This window comes from Protopterus annectens, chromosome 11.part0 (genome assembly GCF_019279795.1).
Source record: "Protopterus annectens isolate FY-2018-M chromosome 11.part0, PAN1.0, whole genome shotgun sequence".
Taxonomy (NCBI): domain Eukaryota; kingdom Metazoa; phylum Chordata; order Ceratodontiformes; family Protopteridae; genus Protopterus; species Protopterus annectens.
This window is the reverse complement of record NC_056745.1, coordinates 680797148-680818802: the sequence shown is the minus strand read 5'-3', so window position 1 is coordinate 680818802 and position 21655 is coordinate 680797148. Positions and strand designations below refer to the sequence as shown.

The window sequence follows — 21655 nt, the reverse complement described above, 5'->3', positions numbered from 1 at the left end:
TTTGGGAAAGGGAGGGTGAAAGGAACATCCCTTGAGGAGGTCCAGGGATTGAATCCACCACCGAAGGAAGTCCTTGCATACTCTTGAGAGTCTTACAGGAAAGGATAAAGGAAGGTCTAACAGGGACCAATGGATAGCAAGTGTCCACTGAAGAACTCTCATATGAAGGCGAACCATCGGCAGGAGATTGATCATGGCCACCATGGAGCCCAATAACCTTAGAACTGCTTCGGCTGTAGACACTTAAGCATAAAGAATTTGTAACGCATGTAATCTTAGACTGTGTATCCTGTCTGGGATGAGGAAAACCCTCATTTGAGGAGTGTCCAAATGCCCACCGATAAAATCCAGAACCTGGACCAGAGCTAGAGAAGATTTGTTCAGACTGATGGTAATACCCAGTTTGCTCACTAATTGAATGAAGCAATCCCTGGCTTGGCACAGTAGATGCTCTGAAGGGGCAGCAAAGAGCCAATTGTCCAGGTACGGAAAGACCTAAATACCCTGGAGCCTCAGGTGAGTCGCTACAACCACCATCACCTTGGTAAACACCCTGGGGGCTGTAGTGAGACCAAAAAGGAAGAGCTCTGAACTGGTAGTGATTAGCTCCCAGCTGGAAGTGAAGAAACCTCCAGGAGTGTCTGTCCATTTTGATGTGGTAGTACGCATCTTGGAGATCGATCAAGCACATCCAGCCTTTGGCCTGCAGAAAGAGCAGTATAGACTGAAGAGTGACCATCCAGAATTTCACCTTTGTTACTGACAGGTTCAATGTGGACAATTCCAAGATTGGTCTGAGGTCCCCCATTTTCTTTGGCCCAAAAAGAACTTGGAATAAACGCCAGATCCAGACTGGGCTAGGGGGACCGGTTGGATGCCTCTTCAGCAGCATTCCTATTTATATTGCTGCCTCCTCCCATTGCGTGGGTGGGACGTCTGGGAGGAGTTTGTTTGGAAGGGGATGCTCATTGAATGGAACGAAATATCCTCTAGATATGATTCACAACACCCAGTGATCTGTTATAATGGACATCCATCCCTTCGGGTGTAATGACAGGTGACCCCCGACTGCTTCCAGAGATGAGCAGTCGGGCAACCCCTTAGGGTTGCTGCCCAGGTTTCTCCGAGAAAGGTTCTCGGATCCAGATATCCCTAGGACCCCTCTGTCTCTTAGACGTCTGTCGTAACCCACTCTGCCTCTGGGAGACACAGAATCCAGAAGGTCCCAGGAAAACGCCTGAGACTTCTGGAACCACACCTTCTTCGTTCCGCACAGAATCCTGGAAAAGGATCTTTGAAGAGACTAGAAGCGGATCCCCACAGCAGACAGTGTCTTCCCATCCTTCTTGCTCTTAGCCAGTGTCTCTTTCACCAATTTCCTGAAGAGGGAAGAACCATCATAAAGAGGCATTGGTGAAAGACGCCTTGTAGGGCTCCAAAAATTGACACAACCAGAGCCAGGCATGACGCCTGATGGTAATGCCTGTTCCAGCCCCCCTTGTGACTCCCTCCGTGGCATGAGAGAGCAATCGCATGGACGTGTTGGCAACAGCTTTGGAAGTGGCTAATCGGGCAGAGAATGTCTTCATCCTTCACCGACAGACTCTGGGATCGACTCTGATTTCCTTCACTCTCTGTAGTCAAATGACATGTGCCATATAGTTTAGTCCCCTCACCGAGAAGGTCGCTGAAATATATACTCGCTTCCCAAAACAGTCCATCACTCTTGATGTTTGATTAGGGGGATGAACCATGGAGCTCTCCGGCACGAGCTCCTTCTTGGTGGCGGCTGCCATCATCATCGCATCTACCGGGGACCCCTTGTTCCAATGCGTCCTGTACGACGGGGGGGGGCCTCAATACTTTGTTGGGGCACTTGGAAATGGGCTCTATGATGTCCAGCTGCTTCCATGCCCTAGATGTCATCAGATCCACATGTGGATCAGCAGGAGGGACACAAAAAAGGGAGATGGGCCAGAGCCAAATGCCTCCAGGAAGAGACTCATCTGGAGGTCAGTTTTGGGGCTGACTACTCGCCCCCCCCCTCCCCCGGCAGAGGAGCTCCATGATTTCTCCAAAGAAGATATCCTCGGGGGGGGGGGGTGACCTTGGGGAACCTTCCTCTTCATCCAAGTCAGTGTCTTCTGTGTGGGACCCTGGAGGAGTCTAAGTGCCTTTCACATGTACTTCTTCGAGGCACCTCCTCAGGGGGGGACTCTCTGTGGAGGACTCACAAGCCTCTTGTTGTTCTAACACCGGAACTTCCTGGGGCATAGCGACCACCCGCTGTCCCTAAGATGGCAAGACAGTCAGAACTGCACTCAGAGCCAAGGTGGTCTGGAAAGAGTCAAAGGACGAGATGGTCAGAGGCCTAGACACCGCAAGAACCCTCTCCACCATGTAGAATGCTCATGGGGAACTATCCTCCTGGGACGTACTGGTGGGGCCCATCCTCCCCTGACCAGACAGGAGAGTTGGAGCAGAGCCTCCAGAAGCAGAGATGCCAAATGGAATGCTCCACACGGAAGCACTCTGAGCAGAGAGCACCCCCCTCAGATCTGATCCAGAGGCTATGGCTCCAAGAGCTCGGATCCGATCCCGTTGGATCCACCAAGCTCAAGGCAACAGCTAGCGTTGAGGTACATGGCACCGTTGGCGCCAACCCCTCAACCCAGAGGGTCCTCTGATCAAAACTACGAAACCGCCAGTCTAATCTGAGAAGGAGTTATTGGTCAGAAAAAGGGTTGCAAGGAGCCCCCCATCTGGAGGGAGAGGGCACCAGCAAGACCCCCATTTGGATCAGACTGCGGACAAATCTCCACATCATCTTGTCCATCTCCACTTCACTGAGACTCTGGGTGGAGCAGGAAGATGCCACCGAAACTGTTCGGGAATACCAGTGGGGAGAAGACCTAGCTGGGGACCGGCTATGAGTCGCCTCGGACTCGGGGGGGGAAGAACCTGGGTGAGTGCAACAGAGGAGACCCAGGCCTAGTTGGAGGCCTGGCTTTGGTGGCACACCAGTCTGCTATGAGTGGTCTGGGGACTGCTTGCGAGACCAGTCTTTCTTAGACTTATCCCCTTCCCCGGACCTCTTGGTGGGAGTTTGAGTCACTGAGGCTGGGGAAGAGGAAGTACAAGCAAGCAGCCATTGCTACCCCTGCAGGGGAAGAAGGGACTGTAATCCCTGAAGAGAGGGACAAACCCTTTAGGATAAGTTTATCCGGCCTGTCCTTAAGTGCCCTGGGGTTGAAGCCAGTGCAAATAGGACAGAGGGACTTAAGGTGGTGTGCACCTAGGCAAACCACACACAAAGTGTGGCCATCTGCCGGAGATAGCATATGGCCACACTCTATTTTCTAAACCCTGCCTTAAGGGCTTCTGCCATCTGCCTATCAGGCGCGCGTGCGCGAGTGTGCACACACACACACACACACACACACACACACACACACACACACACACACACACACACACACACACACACACACACACACACCCTCTAGACAGGGAAAGAGAAAGATAGGTGAAAGCTTTTTGTTTTTGTCCGATGCAGACGCTGGGAGGAAAGAAAAGATAAGGAAGAAAATAGGAAGAAATAAGATAGAAAGTCTAAAGTTTTGCTCTCGTACATGACCTACTAGCTCAGAAACCACGGTGGCGGCAAAAGAGATCTGAAGGGAGACAAGGGGGCATTATGGGTAAGGGGAGGAATCTAGAGCTTGGATCCACAGCTGTAAAATGCAGCCATGTCGGGTCGGATGTGGATCAGAGACCCACAAGTTGAAGACCAAACGAAGTAAACTACTTCAGATCACGTGTTATGAAGTTTTTATCTACAACATAAAAAGTCATTTAACAGCAATATCCCTTCACAGCTAACACATTACTTAAGGGAAAAAATTCAAACCCAAGTGGGGATTAAGGACTCGCTAAGTACATTGCTGAAAGACCATACACATATAAGCAAACAGATGACCCAAATAAATAACAGTACAGTCCAAAAGCCAGATTCATATTATCTTAGTTTCTTTTCCATAATGCATTTAAAGTGGTCTTACCTGCCAATTGGTAATGCATTGCGAATGATCCTTTGGCTACCTCTCGTGTACTCAATATCCACAGTAATTGGTGCAGAATAGGTCATATCTCTGAGGCGACACTTGGAGGGGAGAAAAAAATGTTAACACCTAAGAAAAATTGACAATCATTTACTTTACACACAATACAGCATAGGATGTAGGTCAACTGAAGTAGTACGATTTTGAGCTTGAGGGAAGTGTCCAATGACCAGTTTTGTAGGCTCAAAAATGAAATAAATTTCTGTAAAGAAAACTGAGCAAAACATTTTTTAAACATCTTATTTAATGATATATTAATCTGTTACTACATATGTCAAGTTTAAATTGCTATTCTCGAGCAGTATACATGTTTTCCTTTGAATAATTTTAAATTTATCTCCACAACTACACAAGTTGCTCACTTAAACCTCATGCTCCTCCCAACATTATTCTGCACGTATTGTTACAAGTTCCATTTCTAAAGAATTCACTCCTTTCCTTTTAAATACTCTACCTCCAGTACTTCTAATTTCCTTTATATAAAAAAAAAAAAAAAAAAGTCCTTGACGTTCAGACTAGATTTTGATTTCCACTTTCAAAACTTATGGTAACCATTTGAAATGTTGGTACCCGCTAGAGCAAGTCCTGAAATGTGAAGACTGAATGGCCGAAAGATCAAACCTGTATATACCACGTCGAAGATGCTAGTTCTTGAAATATTCCATTTTCTCTGAGGTATGGCGAGCTGAGAGTTGGTATATACAAGTTGGTGGTCATGGTGGTGCGGAGTTCACCTCCCTGCAAAAAAAAGTTTTAGAGAAGAGCGATTTTTGAGCTTTGCTCTTCTCTGGGTTTCCAGTCCTTTTCTCGGCTTTTCAGCACTTGGCATTTCGAGTGCAGACATTTCAATAGGGAGCAAAAATTTACTAACTCCTTAGTGTCTCTAGTAGACCATATATCTGAGCTCAAAAGAAAGAATTATTTCCTTGGTTGCAATCATTTGTTCACCCAACACTTCTGACAAAATACTGTGCAGGCAATTTTTAAAATATGCCATTCACTGCATCTCCAATAACTACATTCCACCTATTCCCCCCAACCCCTCCCCACTTAGACTTCCAGCATTTGCTACCCTCCTAAAATAAATCTTCTGAAGTCTACTTGGCATATAAAATAAACTTATGTAAACACTTCCATACAAAAATCTTGGTTATCTGGACTTTGTAGCATACTCGGGAGCCTTACAAATTTCTTCTAGTTTTTCCTTTGGAAATTGTTTCCATTCTCTTTTACCATTTTTTTCTAATGTCGTCTTATTGATTCTTAGTTATGTTAAATTATACGTTCTAGTAACTATCCAGTTTTTAAACAGCAGCTTCTTTTCTAGACTCAACTAAACTATACCAGAGATGGTCATTTCACTTGTCAGTCCCCTACCCCTTTCTTTTTGCCTACACTTATCAGTCCCTGACCAACAGTCCAAACGTCTGCATAACCTCATCCAAATGTTACCGTCCCCTCCAGACTTACTTGCTTACCTCAGTTCTTTTACCAATTTCCTCCAGAAAATTACACCCCCTCTTGCTCATTTGCCAAGTCCCTAATACCTATTGATAAAAATGTCCTTTCCACATTCTTGCTACATTATGCATACATTCTCTGTTCAGTTACTTTCCTTAAGGACTTGCATCCAAAATCATAGTCTCACTAGCTTATAACCCTCCCTCCATGTGTAATTATCTTCGACTTTGATTTATAACCTTTTGCTGGAGTCCTATACACATCCCTTAAATTTGTATCTCTAGAGTACTTCCTCAATCATGAGCAGCCGCGGTGGCACAGCAGTTAGTGTTTCCCCCTCACAGCAAGAGGTTCTCCGGTTCGATCCTCAGCTGGGGTGCCTTCTGTGCAGAGTCTGCATGTCCTCCCTGTGGTTGCGTGGGTTTCCTCCAACATCCCAAAGACATGGTGTAGGTGGATTGGACACTCTAAATTGGTCCTAGACGTGAGTGCATGTGTGTGTGCACCTTCTGTTGAAAGATGGGCGCTGGGCTGGCAACTCGCTACCGTATAACTCCACTGCCAATCTTGAGTGGACAGGTGACTCACTGTGGCAACCCTAACCAGGAAAAGCTGAAAGAAGAAGAGTACTTCCTCAATCAGTAACACAAAACACCTTGTTCTATGAAAAGAAACAGCTCATTCCACTTAACTCTTGCCCCTTCCCTATTCGGTAATAAATTCCTTTAAGTGCTTTATAAATTATCATTCATACCTTCTCCTGTGGCTGATAAAAATATGCTCAATTTGTATGTTACACTAAGAGAACTAAACTTTTTCAATGCCTATACCAGTCAGGAGCTTCCACTTTCTCAATTTTTGTAGCATCTCTTGTTTAGTTTCTGCCTACATACCCTTAGCTACCATAACAATCCTCCTTGATCCATTCACCCCAAATACTTTACCTTATGTCCCATAAGTATGGGTCTTGCTTAAAACAATTCATGCATGGGTATATAGTTTACTACTACATGAAACACCAAAATGTCCTTTTCAGGATTTAAGGACAAATCTGCAAATGAAGCTTACCATTCCAAGTACCATATTAGTTACATCTTTGGTTTGTGCTTACAGTCTTTGTTAAAATAAGAGTTTCACACCTTCAAATAACAGGGGTAAAAGGGGACATCTCTCCTTCATTTCTCTGTTCACACACTTGCAGATAGGAACTCTTTTCATCTTATTTTTTGCCTCCATGCTTTCATATAACCTCATTTAGTCAGGGAATGCAAATGTTGCCATTGCCTTACTCAAAATTCCAGCTGATTCTGCAGAATGCTTTCTCTGCTTCAAAACCCACCAGCTATAGTGGTGTTTTCTTAGACTTTGCTTCTTTCCAGACGGTCATTGTACTAATGTCAAACATTTTAGTCTCCCCTCCACCAAACCACACTGACATCTATCAACACCTTTACCATTCTCTTAGCTACGACAGACAAGTTACCAATGTCTTAAAATCAAAATCTGTCCTTATGAAGCCACACCTGAAGGGTTTTTACCCTCTTTGGGTAACACAGTCCATCACAGCTTTTTTCCAAGATGCAGCACTCAGTCTGGTCTAATATACGAATACAGTAGAATGATCACATCCCTGTACTTAGACACCATACCCTTACTAAAGCAGCGCAATGAAAAACAGATTTTTTTGTTATAATAGCGAATACACTGAAATCAAACATAAGAACCTGGGAACCTAGTTACCAATTTTCAAGGGGGGTATGCTGTCAGTGTGACGATTACAGGGAACATCATGCTTGCCAAAGGAGACTTGTACTATTTTGCCACAGAGTTTCAGTCCATGGTTAATAACACCAGCTACTGGTTTGTGAAAGGTCCTCTTGAAGGTTCTTTTTCTTTGTAACCCCTGGAGAGATTATGTTGGCACCATGTTTATAGTCATCTGCAAACTTGGTCACTCAAACCCTTAACATTAGTTTTGACCTCCAAGAAGTAAATGTCAAAGAGGAATGGCTCAAGCACTGATCCCTGGTGTACACCGCTACAGACAGGTCTTCTAAAAGGAGGTAAATGCACCTTCTCCAAGTTAAAGGGTTCTTTTTGTAAGCCAATTGGCTATCAAATGAGTTAAATGGGAATTAACATTTAGCTGGTGGAGATCTTCAATACCAGAATATGGGATGATGTCAAACTCCTTTGTGAAGTATAAATGTGGAGTATATAACTTTTCCCTCTTACATTGTTTCAAGTAACCTCTTCAAAGAAGCCGACAAGGTTAAGCAGGCAGGATCCACTCCTGATAAAACAGAACAGGCTTACGGCAACAGTTTGTTGGTCATCTATGTCCTTAATCATTGCAGTAAACTCTGTTAATCGGCACTCCTAGGGATTGGTAGATGCCAGATAAGTGTATTTTCTGGTTGCTTGAGAGTTACTATTAAAAAACAGGCCTGACTAATACTGTACCCTATATACTACTTGCTTGGTTCATAGGTTGGTACTAGGCTATCGGCCCTAGGGCCTATACAAGCCTAGCCTTAACAATTCCCTGGATATTTCTTCCCACAATATTTACTTCCCCGGATCCCTGTCTAGCAGGGCAACTGACGTGATCCCTGGGGTGAATTTCCCATCTCCCATCCAATCGTATAGGTTCATAGGTTGGTACTATGCTGTCGGCCCTAGGGCCTGACCACAGACCCAGGCAATTACAGACCAATAAGTCTGACTAGCCTCATATGCAAATCCATGGAAAGACTTGTCATGGAATTAATCAATTAGGAAACAGGGAACCTCCAAACACTGGATCCATCTCAATTTGGATTCAAGGCAAAGTCATGCCTGCTGGATTTTTTTGTGAAAAGTTTACCAAAGCAATGAATGAAGGCAAAATGGTATCCCAAATAACTATGTTAAAATCATGGACTGAGACCAAATGCCAAAAAAGGCATTACTGCACCCTTTGGGAAGTCATTTACCCCAAGGAACTATCACATTGACAACATACCCTTAAGAGATGACCCAGCTGGAACATATGGACAGTGACCTAACTTTTGACCAATGCATGTCCACTGTTGTAAGAAGATCCTTCTATACGGCACAGCTTATAAACAACTGGATTGTGTCTAGATCTAGGAATGTTACTGTCCCCCTTAGGCCAGTCACTGAATATAATTTCTCCTGTGGCAAGCATCTGTCCAGACACAAGCAACAACTGGAATGCCCTGGGATACCTTATTAAAAGGATACATGGTCTAAACATATCCTACATGGACTGAATCAAAGCCCTGTCACTACACTTGGTATCCTATTACTACTATTAGGATTACTATTACCCCTCATGATATACCCTCCTTTCTAGCCTTTTGTTCAGTATACCTTAAGACTGAAATATTCTCATTCCACTCATACTCTTATCTTTTAAGAAATCTCAACAGTATTCACCGATATAAATGCTTGAGTTAATTTCTGTAGATAGTGTTTTAAAATTTTTTGCTTATTATTGTGTGTATATAATGTGTTCCAAAATTGGTTTCATGTATACAAATTGTACTTTTGTTGATGTGAAAATAAATAAATAAAAAATCCTTCAGATTGCAAAAGAGGTGATCTGTGTTTGGCATACAAGGCATTCTCCAACTCATTACTGATGGATTTACTGCACATCACAAAGTTAAAACCTCTTCTGCAACACCAACAGAATGGTTTGGCGGGACAAATGCATCTCACAGAGGATACCGCTGCTCTGGAACATAATCCCCTATACACATAAAACAAAGTTCATCCATGTCCATATTCAAGCACAACTTAGATCTATGGATGGAGAAACAGAAAATTTACCAAGACTGTCCCCTGTACTACTAATGGCCAGAGACAGCTCTTAAACGCTTTATCCCATGCATGGGTCCACTCAAATTATCCATGGTATGATCCCAGTCACTCTTAGGTTCATAGGTTCATACTAGGCTATCTGCCCTAGGGCATTTATAAGCCTAGCCAGAGTGTGTGTGGCTTTCACCACCCCTTAGGATGAGAATACTATACCCATTAGTTTGCTGTGCCTCTGTCCCGCAGTGATACAGAGATGATTCCCAGGGTAAACCTACGATCTCCCATCCACTCGTCAAGATTTCTCTTGAACAGAGTCAATGAGGGGCTCTGCCTCACATGGACTGGGATTCTGTTCCATAGTGTAGGGAGTCTCTGGGTGATGAATCTGTCCCTCCAGCACGTCCTATTTATATCCGTGTTGAGGTTTAAGTCTCTTGCTCTCGTGGCTCTGGTGGATTTGGATTTTTTGAGGTGGAGCATGTCCATTAATTCCGGGTTGGACATGGCCTTGTATGTCAGGCACAGATCACCTCTGAGCAGACGGTATGTGACTGAATAGAGCTGGAGTTTCTTCAGTCGGGCATCGTATGACATGTGTTTGAGCCCCTTTATCCTTTTGATGAGGAACTTTTGGGGTCTTTCCAACTGCTGCAGGTGTCGGGTAAGGTACATTCGGAATGGGGCGTTGTACTCAATCATTGGTCTGATAAGTGAAGAGTACAGGGGTACAATGACCTCTCCTGATCTGGATGTGAATCCCTTCATGATCAGGTGGGCAATGTAGAAGGTCTTCCTAACCACTTTGGCAATGTGAGTGTCAAAAGAGAGGTTACTGTCAACTTGGGTCCCCAGGTCCCTGATAACTTCTTCCGTGTTTAATGGATTACCACCTATGTGATAATTAGGGGTTACCTTGTTTTTCCCAAAGGGTATGACTATACATTTTGGCATTTAGCTTAAGGCCATGGCTCTGGCACCAGTTATCCATTTCTATGAGACCTTTCTGGAGGATGTCTGTGTCTGATGGAGTGTCAATTATGGTGCCCAGTTTGCAGTCATCTGCAAATTTTGTCAGCCACAATCCCCCTATGTTTGCCTGCACTTCATAAAAATAAATGCCGAACAAGAGGGGGCCCAGGACTGAGCCCTGTGGGACATTCGTGACCCGGCTTAGAGTCTGACATGGCACCAGCAACCCTGTGTGTTCTGTCCTTGAGCCAGTTTGCAACCCATCTTGTGACATATGGGTTTACATCGCTGGTGAGCTTTTCTATGATGCCCGAGTGGGGTATTGTGTCGAATGCTTTTGCTAGGTCAAGGTAGGCTGTGTGAACTGCCTTACCCTCATCAATGGCCTTAGTGACTGTTTGAAAGTCGACCAAGTTCAAGAGGCAGGATCTGCCCTTGACAAATGGGTAGGATCCAGTGTCTGTAGGTCCCCAATGTCTTTATTTATGAGTTCCATTATGATCCTCTCCATAGCTTTGCAGACAAGGCTCGGAGAAGCACCGCCTTTGCGGAGTGGGACCACAGATTCTTTGTCTGCATTATCCTGTAGTAAGGCTAAGATTAAACAGCAGCCTTATGTGTGGGTTTAGTTCCTCATTGAGTTAGTGTAGCACACAGCCGGGGACACCGTCCGGTCCCATTGATGCTGTGTTTTTGCTTTAGAGAGAGCAGCTCTCACCTGGGCATCTGAGATGTTTGGGAGGCTAGACTCTGGTGGGATAGATATTTCTCCTTTGGGGAGGGAGGAGAAATTTGCACTGAACCTGTCTGCCAGTATGTTGGCAATGTCTGTGGGTTCAGTGATTTTTTATCATTTTGGACTAATTCTGAGCATATCTGGGAGTTTCCACCCAGGTTTCTAACATAGCTAAAGAAGGCTTTATGATTGTCTTTTGTGTCATTAGCGATTTTTCTCTCAAAGTTGGCCTTGGATGATTTTATGAGTGATCGTAGTTTTTTGCTAGTATTGATCAGAGATGCCTTCCCATTTAGGGATTTTGCTCTGTCATGTAGTAGCTTTCTCCTCTTGTTGTAGAGTTTGTTTATGGCTGGAGTCCACCAGACAGGGTGCCTGCCTTTGGTGGAAAAGGTCTTGATTTTATTAGGGATTGCTTGATCCATACATTCCTGGAGGTGCGAGAAGGCATTTGTAAGGGTTTCAGCAGCGTGGGTTGTGGTTTCCACTGGCTCGGGGGCCTTGAAGGATACCACTCCAGTCTTAAGAAGTGTGAAGTTTGCTTTTGAGAAGTTCTTCACTGTGGTCTTTTTTGCTGGGGGTGGGGGCGGGATGTGGATCTCTAGTGAGATTAATTTATGGTCTGATCTCACAAATGAGGGATATACTTCCGGTGTGGAGTCCTAGCCATCTTATTAGGGATAATGTACAACTAAACTAACCGAGGGATGGGTAAGGCCAATCTATAACCAAATGGAATAGGCTATTTTGAGCACAGAAAGAGACATTGGCTAGGACTTTAAAATGGCCCAAAAGGGCAGCTAGCTTAGTACTTAACTATAAGTCTAAGAAAACCTTTAGGCATATTTCACTCAGCCTAGTGAACACCAGTGTCTTTCTCACTCCAGATGGAAAGCTAGCTCCCAGTTTGTGTTAAAGCTATTTATAGTTTCCAACTTGACATTCAAAATTCTTCACCCAGATCACTGTCCCCCAACATGTGGCTCAAGATTTAAAAATTGCTTCATAGGATTATTCCCAGCATCACAGAACCAAGGTGCATCAACCCTAATTAGATCTGCCTCTGTTAACGCCCTCTCATCAATAAAGTTTCACCTGCCACATGGAACACCTTAGCTGCTCATATTGAATGAGCAAAGGGGAATTTACAGCTACACTACTGAACACCAAGCAAATGTATTCAAACACAACTACAATTGGCACAGCATTTACAGCAGATCTTAGTCTTATTACCTCTACATAATGTGGTACTGTTACCCCATTAGCTCATGCTTAGCATTTACCATCCTACTGTCTTCTTTCTTCTTCTTTCAGCTTTTCCTGGTTAGGTCTGACTTGTTCTCAGGTTGGGGAGAGAGGGAATTTATTCCTATCTTCCTTTTTAAAGTTCTTAAACTCTAAAAACGTTAAGGTATGTTTCTGTGGGGGGGGGGGGGTGACCAGAAAGTTCAACACATGAAAATTGTACTGCATTTCTTTGATTGTTTTTGCTGGTTGTTTGACAGTGCTGGGTGCTTGAGTTCTGGTTAACTGAGAGTTCGCTACATTTACATAAGGATCCTCTCCACAGTCTTACAGTTGAGGCTGGTCAGACTTGTCACTTTCTTACTCCCAATTTCCAATTTTCTACAGCAGCTTTGCTACTGTGGTTTTGAAGAGGACTGTAAGGGTCTCAGCTTCAATTAGCAAGATGGCCTTTCATACTGTTGTGTTCAGGAGAGTCCTGGAAAGATAAAACTGAAGCTTGGGCTCAAATTCAGTTGTTTAAAGGATGAGGATAAAGCCTATTCTGGTCAGGCACTGCAAGCTGTAATCCAAGTCTCATTAATTTTATCCAGGAACTGCACCTGGAACAGACAACCATTCATAGTTTCATAGATTAGTACTAAGCTAACTGCCCATGTAAGCCATTTTAAACCTAGACAATTATACCTTGTGAGACTTAAACCCTGCACCTTGTGCTTGCAAGGCAAACACCTTAACCATTAGGCTACTCTCACAACCCCCTTTCATTTAAGGATGTACATAAAACGTCCTTTTGATCAGTACTGTTTTATCACTACAGCCAGGCATTTGGAATTCTCTTTGCACAGCAGCTAAATGAAAGGGAAAGGAAATACATTGGAAATGTGCTCACCCTGCCAGAAACCTCCATCACCACCTCTGAAAATTGGAGTATGTTAGTAGAGGACTTTTAGATCCAGTATAACCATGAATGCCTGGGGGCCTAGCAGTGTCTGGACGGTCAACATTTTCAGCTTGAACATTTAAGAACTAAGTCAACCCCACACTGCTTCATTCTATCTGTACATCCCACTGTTTTAGACCATTGCCAGATCTTGCTCCCCCCCACCCCACGGACCTCTCCAAGTGAGCTGGTGTGGATCTTAACAGCTTCCTTAGGGGCAGTGCCCCCACCTGCTGCTTGCCGCAGGGGGGGGGGGTATTATAACCTACTCATTTCCCTTGCTCCAGACTTTGCAGTTATCAGACTCAATGAGTCTGAGAAATATCTCCCTCCCCCCAGATGGATTCACCAATCTCTCCCAGCTCGTATCTCAGGATATTAAGATGCTAATCAAACATGGGTTGTCTGGACCACATTTGGGGCTTTAAACAATTTCTTAGCTAACACAGAGTTGTAAAGAAAAAGTCTTGAAATATCTACAATGGTGACCAATAGTCTCCACTGGTGACCTCTTCCAGGAATTAAAGAGAGAGTCTGTAATAAAAGACTTTCCTTCCTAAGCTAGAGGTATACTTTCTATAGTGCCCAGAAATAACAGCTCTAATAACATGGGTACTATGAAGTGCTCCTGATCATTCAGTACTTAGGATTTCCTTTTTTATTATTTCAGAAACAAATTTAGTTTGCAGCCTATGGGAATAATCTTCATGACGCATATCTAAAATAATTTCTAGCCACTGTTTGTGGCAACATGCCAGTTTGCCTTCTATCATAGGGTATGGTCCTGGAGAGACCGTATGAATGGAAAAGGGCTGAAGTGAGGTTGTTGAAGGAGACCGCGTTCTGGACTAGACAAAGAGAAACAGATTTTGGTGGGCTAAATGCCAGGAATTCCATGGTTATTTTCTTAGGAAGAGACTTCATGGGCTTGCCAAAGGAAATATTCAACAAGGAAAGTATCCCCAGATGACAGGTCCTCAGGTGGGCAGAGTCAAAGGTCATAGTGTCTATGATCTACAGGCCAGATCTTCTCTCTTCAGAATCTGGCTCAGTACATCTCTTTATGGAGATCTCTTCCTTCTTAGACGGCCTAACGGCAGACACTGTAGGCTTATCTGAATCAGGTTGAAGCCTTTGTAAAAACAGGACTAGGGTACATGTCAATCAATGGGATACAAGTCAGTTGGTTAACAACTAATTCAGGTCAGATGCCGATCAATTTATAAGGATTTTTTTGTTTTTGCAAACTCCCCTGCACCCCACCATGGGGTGGCAGACATACCTCCCAAACTTAACAATACCCTTTCCAAGGTTGCAAAAAATGGAGTAAAAAGTAATCTACACTGTTGAAAGTTGTTTCATTTAAATTATTTTTACTGATCAGCACTTATAAGTGTATGGAACAGCACGTTTCCACTAGAACAACCCCTGCACCATCTCAGCCTCGGTCCATGAAGTTAAGCAGGGGTGGGCTAGGATCCAGGGATCATCAAAATACAGTTTTAGCAGATACACTTCCCTAAATCTTTGTCAGTAAATCCCTTTCAAGTTTTTAGATTTCTCTTCTCTAATTAGTAACCATAGTAATTATCCAGGGAATCTCTTACTTCTAGAGGTTACAATTCTCTGGTAAATATGTAGATTAAGTAACATCACCTGCAGTCCTAGAAATGCCTTGGAAAGAGAATTTCTGAATATGATTTGCAAGGCTTTATACTTCTGTACCATACACATTTTGATATAACCTCTCACCTCCAAACTTTCTAACTGATCCTCTCTCTTCTGTGGGTCACTAAATGCTTTTGAAACATTTGTAGCTATTCTGTTGGATCACAGCTCCAACACCACTGACTGGTTTCTGCTTGTAATATAACTGGCAAATATAACTGGCAAATTCACATCATAGAACTTCAGCACTGGAATGTCTGAAATTGACTCTCGTACTTCAGGGCCCTTTTCCTGTTCACTGCTTCATTCTGAAGTTACAGCATGCTTCAACGACTTTTTTGAAGCAGTAAAATCTCAACAACATACTGCAACAACCCTAGAAACCTCCAATATCTGCTCATTTTCTGACATTTGCTCCACTAGTTTTTCTGCGTCGTTTCAATGTTTCTGAAGTTAAGAGTACAACTTGCATATTTCAGACTTGTTGCTTAACATTTACACTTTTTAAAATTGAAATTATGAAGTCTTAATTTAGCGGGTAACTGTATCAGTATCTGGTGACTGGGTCTGATCCAACATTTACAAATATACGATTACAACACATGAAAATCTTTCAATTTCTTGAGCAGCAGCTCTCCATAATACTGCTGGTGTTGATAAAACCCTATACAGAAGTTTAAAATACGTACTTTCCCAAGGATAAAAATGTAAATAATTTGAAACTTGTGTTGCCTTATTTGCCAGAAAGCTTGGCTTGCATATGTGCTGAAAAAATTGTACACTCCAACATCTCTGTGACCAGTGACTATAAGCAAAGGATAACGGTTTTCATCACTCTGTACACATGGGTAAATCCAAATAAAAATCTTGTCTTTCATCTAAGATGACCATATTTTACACCCATTCTACTGTCTCTTGTGCCACCCTGGCTTTACATTTGCTTTGTTTCATGCTCAACTTTACTTCTGACTGCTACAGGTCTTTTCTCAAAGCATGCATAATAGATACTGTACTGCATTTTATTTTTATCAGATATTCTAGTAAGCTTCCCAAACCTATGAACAAATCAGCATAGGCCCTCAAGACAGGACTACAGCTCCAAGTGGTATTGCTTACACAGAATTTGTTTTACATCATACCTGGTGCAACTTCATGAAAGTATTTGTTTTATCCTACTTGCATAAGCAGTTTTTGTTAAAAGAATGCAATCTTCAACCAAAGTCACTTTATACAACATTTTAGGCAGTCCACATGTGTAGTGCACATTTGCTTTACTCCAGCAGCTGATCTTTTACCATTTATAAATCAAATTCTATGTTCTTACACTAGGGTATAGCCTAGTACTGGTACTGAAGCAAATAGACATTCTGACAACTGACTTAAGGGTATCACCAAGTGGCCAAAACAGTTTAAAGGTAGTAATCACAGGGGAAGTGCTACCATTCTATTAAAGAGCAAGTAGTGTCTGATGCAGGAGGGTGCACCATCACCATGTCAGCCCAGCATCTTGGCAATGCCCTCGATTTTCATGTTGGGCAGATAACCTCACTGTACCCCCAGTCTCCTGAATTGCAAGATGCCTCATGGTAACTTATGTGTTTAACCATATTCACTGCTGTATCTACAGAGTAGCACTGGTAGTACAGTGTAATTACCCCCCCCTTCTTTAGTGTGTCCCCTCCAAGTTTTCCAGGTGATGGAGACTACCCACTGTAAATCTGGCTAATGACACCAATCTAACACCATGGGAGATGAGGAGCAGTTTAACACTGCCTCATCCTAGACATATTCATTCAGAAAATGGCCTGCTCAAAGTCCATTAGTGTTGTGTGGATGAATACGAACTGGCCTTTAGTATGAGCCTGTTACTGCATACAGAAAGTTACCACTAGCTGCATTCTGCACATCATCATGTATTGGCCTGACACTGCAGCTTATTCGATCATTGCTCCCATCAGTGACAACAGCCATGGCGGCTAGTAAATGGTAGAGGCATGGCAACCCTTCAGTCAGACTCCTACTGTGCATGAGAAAAGGCAGTGTCACATTCACAACGATGGGCCATGACACTCATTACATAACCATAAGGCATTTACACAGCTATGCACATAACCTGAAGGGTAGGACCCAAGCATGTGCAGAATTGGTGGCCAACAGCATAACACACACTAACCCCACTGAGACAGCGAACCTGCTAGCAGATAGGTTTGGAAAACATTTCACCCCCTTATCCCCTCCTTGCAAAAAAGCCTCCCCAAAACCCCTCTCCCACCTTACATATCTGAAGGGCAGGTCCTCAAAGCCCTGTCCATAGCAAAGAACACTGCCTCTATGGGACCAGATGACATCCCAGGCCATCTTCTAAATAGGCTAAAACATGAACTAGCATCACCACTAAGTACCCTTTCCAATCATAGCCTAGCCACAGGGTTTGTTCATGGGGAATGGAGAACAGCTACAGTTATTCTCCTTCACAAAGGAGACCTAGCAACAGACCCATGGAATTACATACCATAAGCCTGACCAGCCTCATCTGTAAGGCTATGGAACGTATCATTATGGACCTCACAAATAAAGACATGGGTGATCTCCGAATGCTGGACCTTACCCAATCTGGCTTCATGAGCGGCAGATCCTGCCTGTTAAATCTGGTGGATTTCTTTGAAAATGTGACCAAGGCCACTGATGAGGGCAAATCTGTGCACACAGCACACCTCGACTTGGCAAAGGGTTTCAACATTATCCCACATTCAGGCATTACCGATAAACTTAGCAAACTGAATGTAAACCCCTTTCTTGTAAGATGGGTTGCCAACTGGCTCACAAACCAAACACACTATCAAAGTGGGCAACTTCACATCAACTAGCAGACCTGTTACCAGCAGGATGCCACAGGGGTCAGTGCTGGTCCCCCTACTCTTTTGTATATATTTCCCAGAAGTAGGTCAAAACTAAAAGGTTGCAGCTGACAGTTTGCAGATGACTGCAAACTAGGTGCAATCACTGAATCCCCAAATGATGCCCGTATACTCTAGGATGCTCCAATACAGACCAACAACTGGTGTATTAGTCACAGCCTCAAACTGAATGCAAAGAAATGCATCATCATTCCCTTCAGCACAAACATGTCCCTTCACACTATCAAATCAGTAACAATATCCTAAGTACCCATGAAGTGGTAAGGGACCTGGGATCACAGGTTGACCACAACTTTAACTTTGACCACGTGTCTACCGTTGTAAGGAAAGCTTTCCACACAGCACACCGGATTAGTAAAGGCATCACCTCAACAGCAAAAGTAGTTACAACTCCCCTATACTCAGCACTTATCCGGCCCATAATGGAGTACAACACCCCCATTCAGAGTGTACTGTACAAAACACCTACAGCAATTAGAAAGACCTCAAAGGTTTCCAACAAAGATCAAGGGCCTCCAGCATGTGCCTTACAGAAACAAATGAAAATCCCTGCCACTATACCTCGTATCGTATAGACTTGTTAGGGGAGACTTGTGCCTGGCATACAGAGCAACCCAAGACTCAAACCTAATGAACTTACTGCATATCCATAAAATCAAATGGGTCTAGGGCTACCCGTTCCAGGGACTTAAATATTGCCTGCACCTTAAATGGGACATGCTGGAGGGGACAGATTTATTTCCCAGTGACTGCCACATTTTTGTAACAGATTATCAATTCATGTGAAACAAAGCACTTCTATGACACTGTTCATGAGGAATCTGGATTAGTGGATAGGGCACCATAAATTGTTACCAGGGACACAGCCTACAACCCTTCTGGACATGGGCAGTCATCACTAAATTCGGTCTTGGATACGGACTAGTATCTCTATGGTATTATGTTGGGTTGAAATGGCTAGGCTTAAAATGACCTCTGGGTCAGTAGCCTAGTAATCTGTTATGATCCTATGATCTTATGAACAGTGAAAATTTACAAAAATACTTGATGCATATATTGCAACTTACAAGCTATGCTGACTGGTGTCTAGTGTATGCACTGTATATCAGAAACATCTATCAAACAAAAGTTTGTTTCCAGAAAGTATTAGCAGTCATCATTTGTACAGCATTCAGTAGTTAGTGGCACAAGTGTTAGTTATACTGAACAGCTGCAGAGTTACTTACTGAATTTCTGTTAACCTGATGAAAGGAATGTAGTTTGTTTTCAATAAAGAAATATATTATTGCTGCTATTTATTTAAATAAAGGAAACTGACAACAGCCTAAATTTTTAGGTACAAGGAATAACTGCAGCCTACAAAGCATTTTCTCAAGTAAAGTTTTACATTATTAATAGACAAACAAACTTAACTATGGAAGGGGTCACGCAGTCCCCTAAATAAAAAAGGGCAGCTGATTATGATGGTCCCAGAGATCAGAAGCAAGTGCTGGCAAAGGAGCTGATGCAGAGTTGCTCCAATGACAGGATCTGTGGATGTAGGAAAACCTCTTGGTATTGGTTTAATGGTACTGCAGGACCTGGAACTTGTCAGAGCTTCAACCACATGTTGTGAATGTCTAGCAAGGCCCAACTAAATTTCTTCTGGAATTCCACTTTCTTGGAATACATTTGGAGTCTAGCCTACTTTCCTCCAAGCATACAAACACTACCTCATGCATGTCCAGCTGTGTCCCCAAAGTGTTTGCAGAGAGTCAACTGTTTGTATGGAGAATGACTGACAGTGTGTGTGCAAGCATACCATGCTTTAGGATCATCATGGCATCAAACCTGGCCTCCACCATTCCCATGTACGGGTGAATTTCCTCACTTTCACCCTGTAGTACTCCAACCATTACTACCAGATTTTCAGTGGCAGTAACTTGGGCCTGAACTATGCCACAGCACATCTGCTGCTGAGCAAATAAAGCCTTGTGCAACACTGGATCAATCTGTGAAGTGGTTTTACCTGACATCCCTGTGTACAGGGACAACTGTGGGTAATGCTACCTCCAAAAAAGGTGTGGACAAGAAACACGTATTCAGCTACACACTATTCCTCTAGTTGCAATGCCACTTCCTCGTTTTGCAGAGGTTGTGAGCCTCTGTCACTGCTTACAGATTTATCTACCGGCTATAGGACAGTGGGCCCTACCAGTAAACTTTACAACCATTAGTCACTGTTCTAAATCTGTCACAACAGACACAGCTTGCTGTGGTACAGCACAGCATGCTACTCTTTCATGTGCTGAACCTGTAAAGAAATATGTCACAATGTGAGGTGTGACATTTAAATGTATGCCTACACATTTTAAGCAGTTTCTGCCCATTTTGTGCTTATCCCCAATGTTGGAAATACCCAATAGGGAAACATACAAGAGTTACATGCAAATGGCTACCACTCCTAGCACACCTAGTCAGCCAAACACTAACCTTCTACACTGCCTTACTAGATGTTGTAGGTATCATAAAGTCTGAAGTAGTGGTGCCAACACCACCTCAGATGTCTCCTGTAGCATCCTCATCTACAATGAAGTCGACGCACCTTATAAAAAAGAAGATGCTCCTCATCCAGTGTAAAAGGTTAGACTGTGGAGGGTGCATCACCACTGCTGCTATAAACAATTACATCAGCCTAAACTTTGTCCTGGCACACCCCACCATGTTATTAGCTCTTTACCCACACCGTGCCAAGGTGTGGTCCCTCCCTCCTGTAGAATTTCCGCCAGCCAATACTAGATTCCACAGCTTAGATCTCTGCTAGTTTGGTCCCGCCTTTTACACAGACATTTTCCATAGGTTTTGCAGTGCACCCATGAGGATGAGATTCTACTCAGTACTGAAGTCCTCTCTTATCTCTTAATCAGAACTATTGCAGGATTTTGTAACCAGTGAATACAGGTTTGTAAAGAACTGCACCATCCTAATCTCTGAATCTTCATATCAATTCTGGGTCATGCATTTAATTCATTAAAGTACGAGAAGCATACTAGAGAATAAAATATGATTTTTGGGTTTGTCTTCCCTTTGTACTGCTGTCTGTGTTATGCACTCATCTCATATAATGAGTGTCAGTCTATGCACAGTGATATGTAGCCATAGAAGGGTTTGCTGGAAGGAGTGGAAAATTACATAAAGGTTGCCTGTAGCATAGTCTTGAGTATTAAGTACCAAAGACCAGTGTAAGCAGTGAGCCACTACATACATGTAATAGTAATGCAGACAGCACCTTAGTCATCACATATCTGCAAGCAGAAGTGCAGAATTATTACAATATTTCCTGCATCACAAATAATTCTGAGACTAATCTTTAAGATGTCAGAAGAATCCACTGCTGCCTGTCTTTTGCTAATTATTTTAAGTCATCTGTATGTTTTACAAACTCTTCACTTAATTTGAGCTCTCCATATTTGCGTAAACACTGGGCCCAGTGTCTTAAAAAGGTGGATTATAAAAGACTAGAAGTTTCATCAGATTCACAAAGTTTTTATGCAAATGAAGCATAACTACACTTCACCCTAAAAATTTCAAACCAGATATATTAAGTGGCATCACTGAGTAGATATCTTCATACTGCCGTGAATGAACTGCGAGCCACGGCTTAAGTACAAGATACTGATGCACAAGTATTTAGTCTAGGCATTCTTATGCTTTTATGCACCCAGTCTGTGCTTATGGAGGGTGCAAGGGGCTAGGCAGAGCAATGCCACACCACAACTCATTCTAC

General features: G+C 43.2%; 1 protein-coding gene across 1 annotated transcript in view; it reads right to left on the bottom strand.

Moving 5' to 3' along the window:
* POLR3B (RNA polymerase III subunit B) overlaps positions 1-21655 on the bottom strand; it is a gene marked incomplete in the record, with an annotated part of 1742661 nt that overhangs the window by 1614538 nt on the left and 106468 nt on the right. Inside the window, 1 exon segment of the mRNA XM_044088141.1 lies at positions 4062-4162. Coding sequence (XP_043944076.1) covers positions 4062-4162 — 101 coding nt within the window.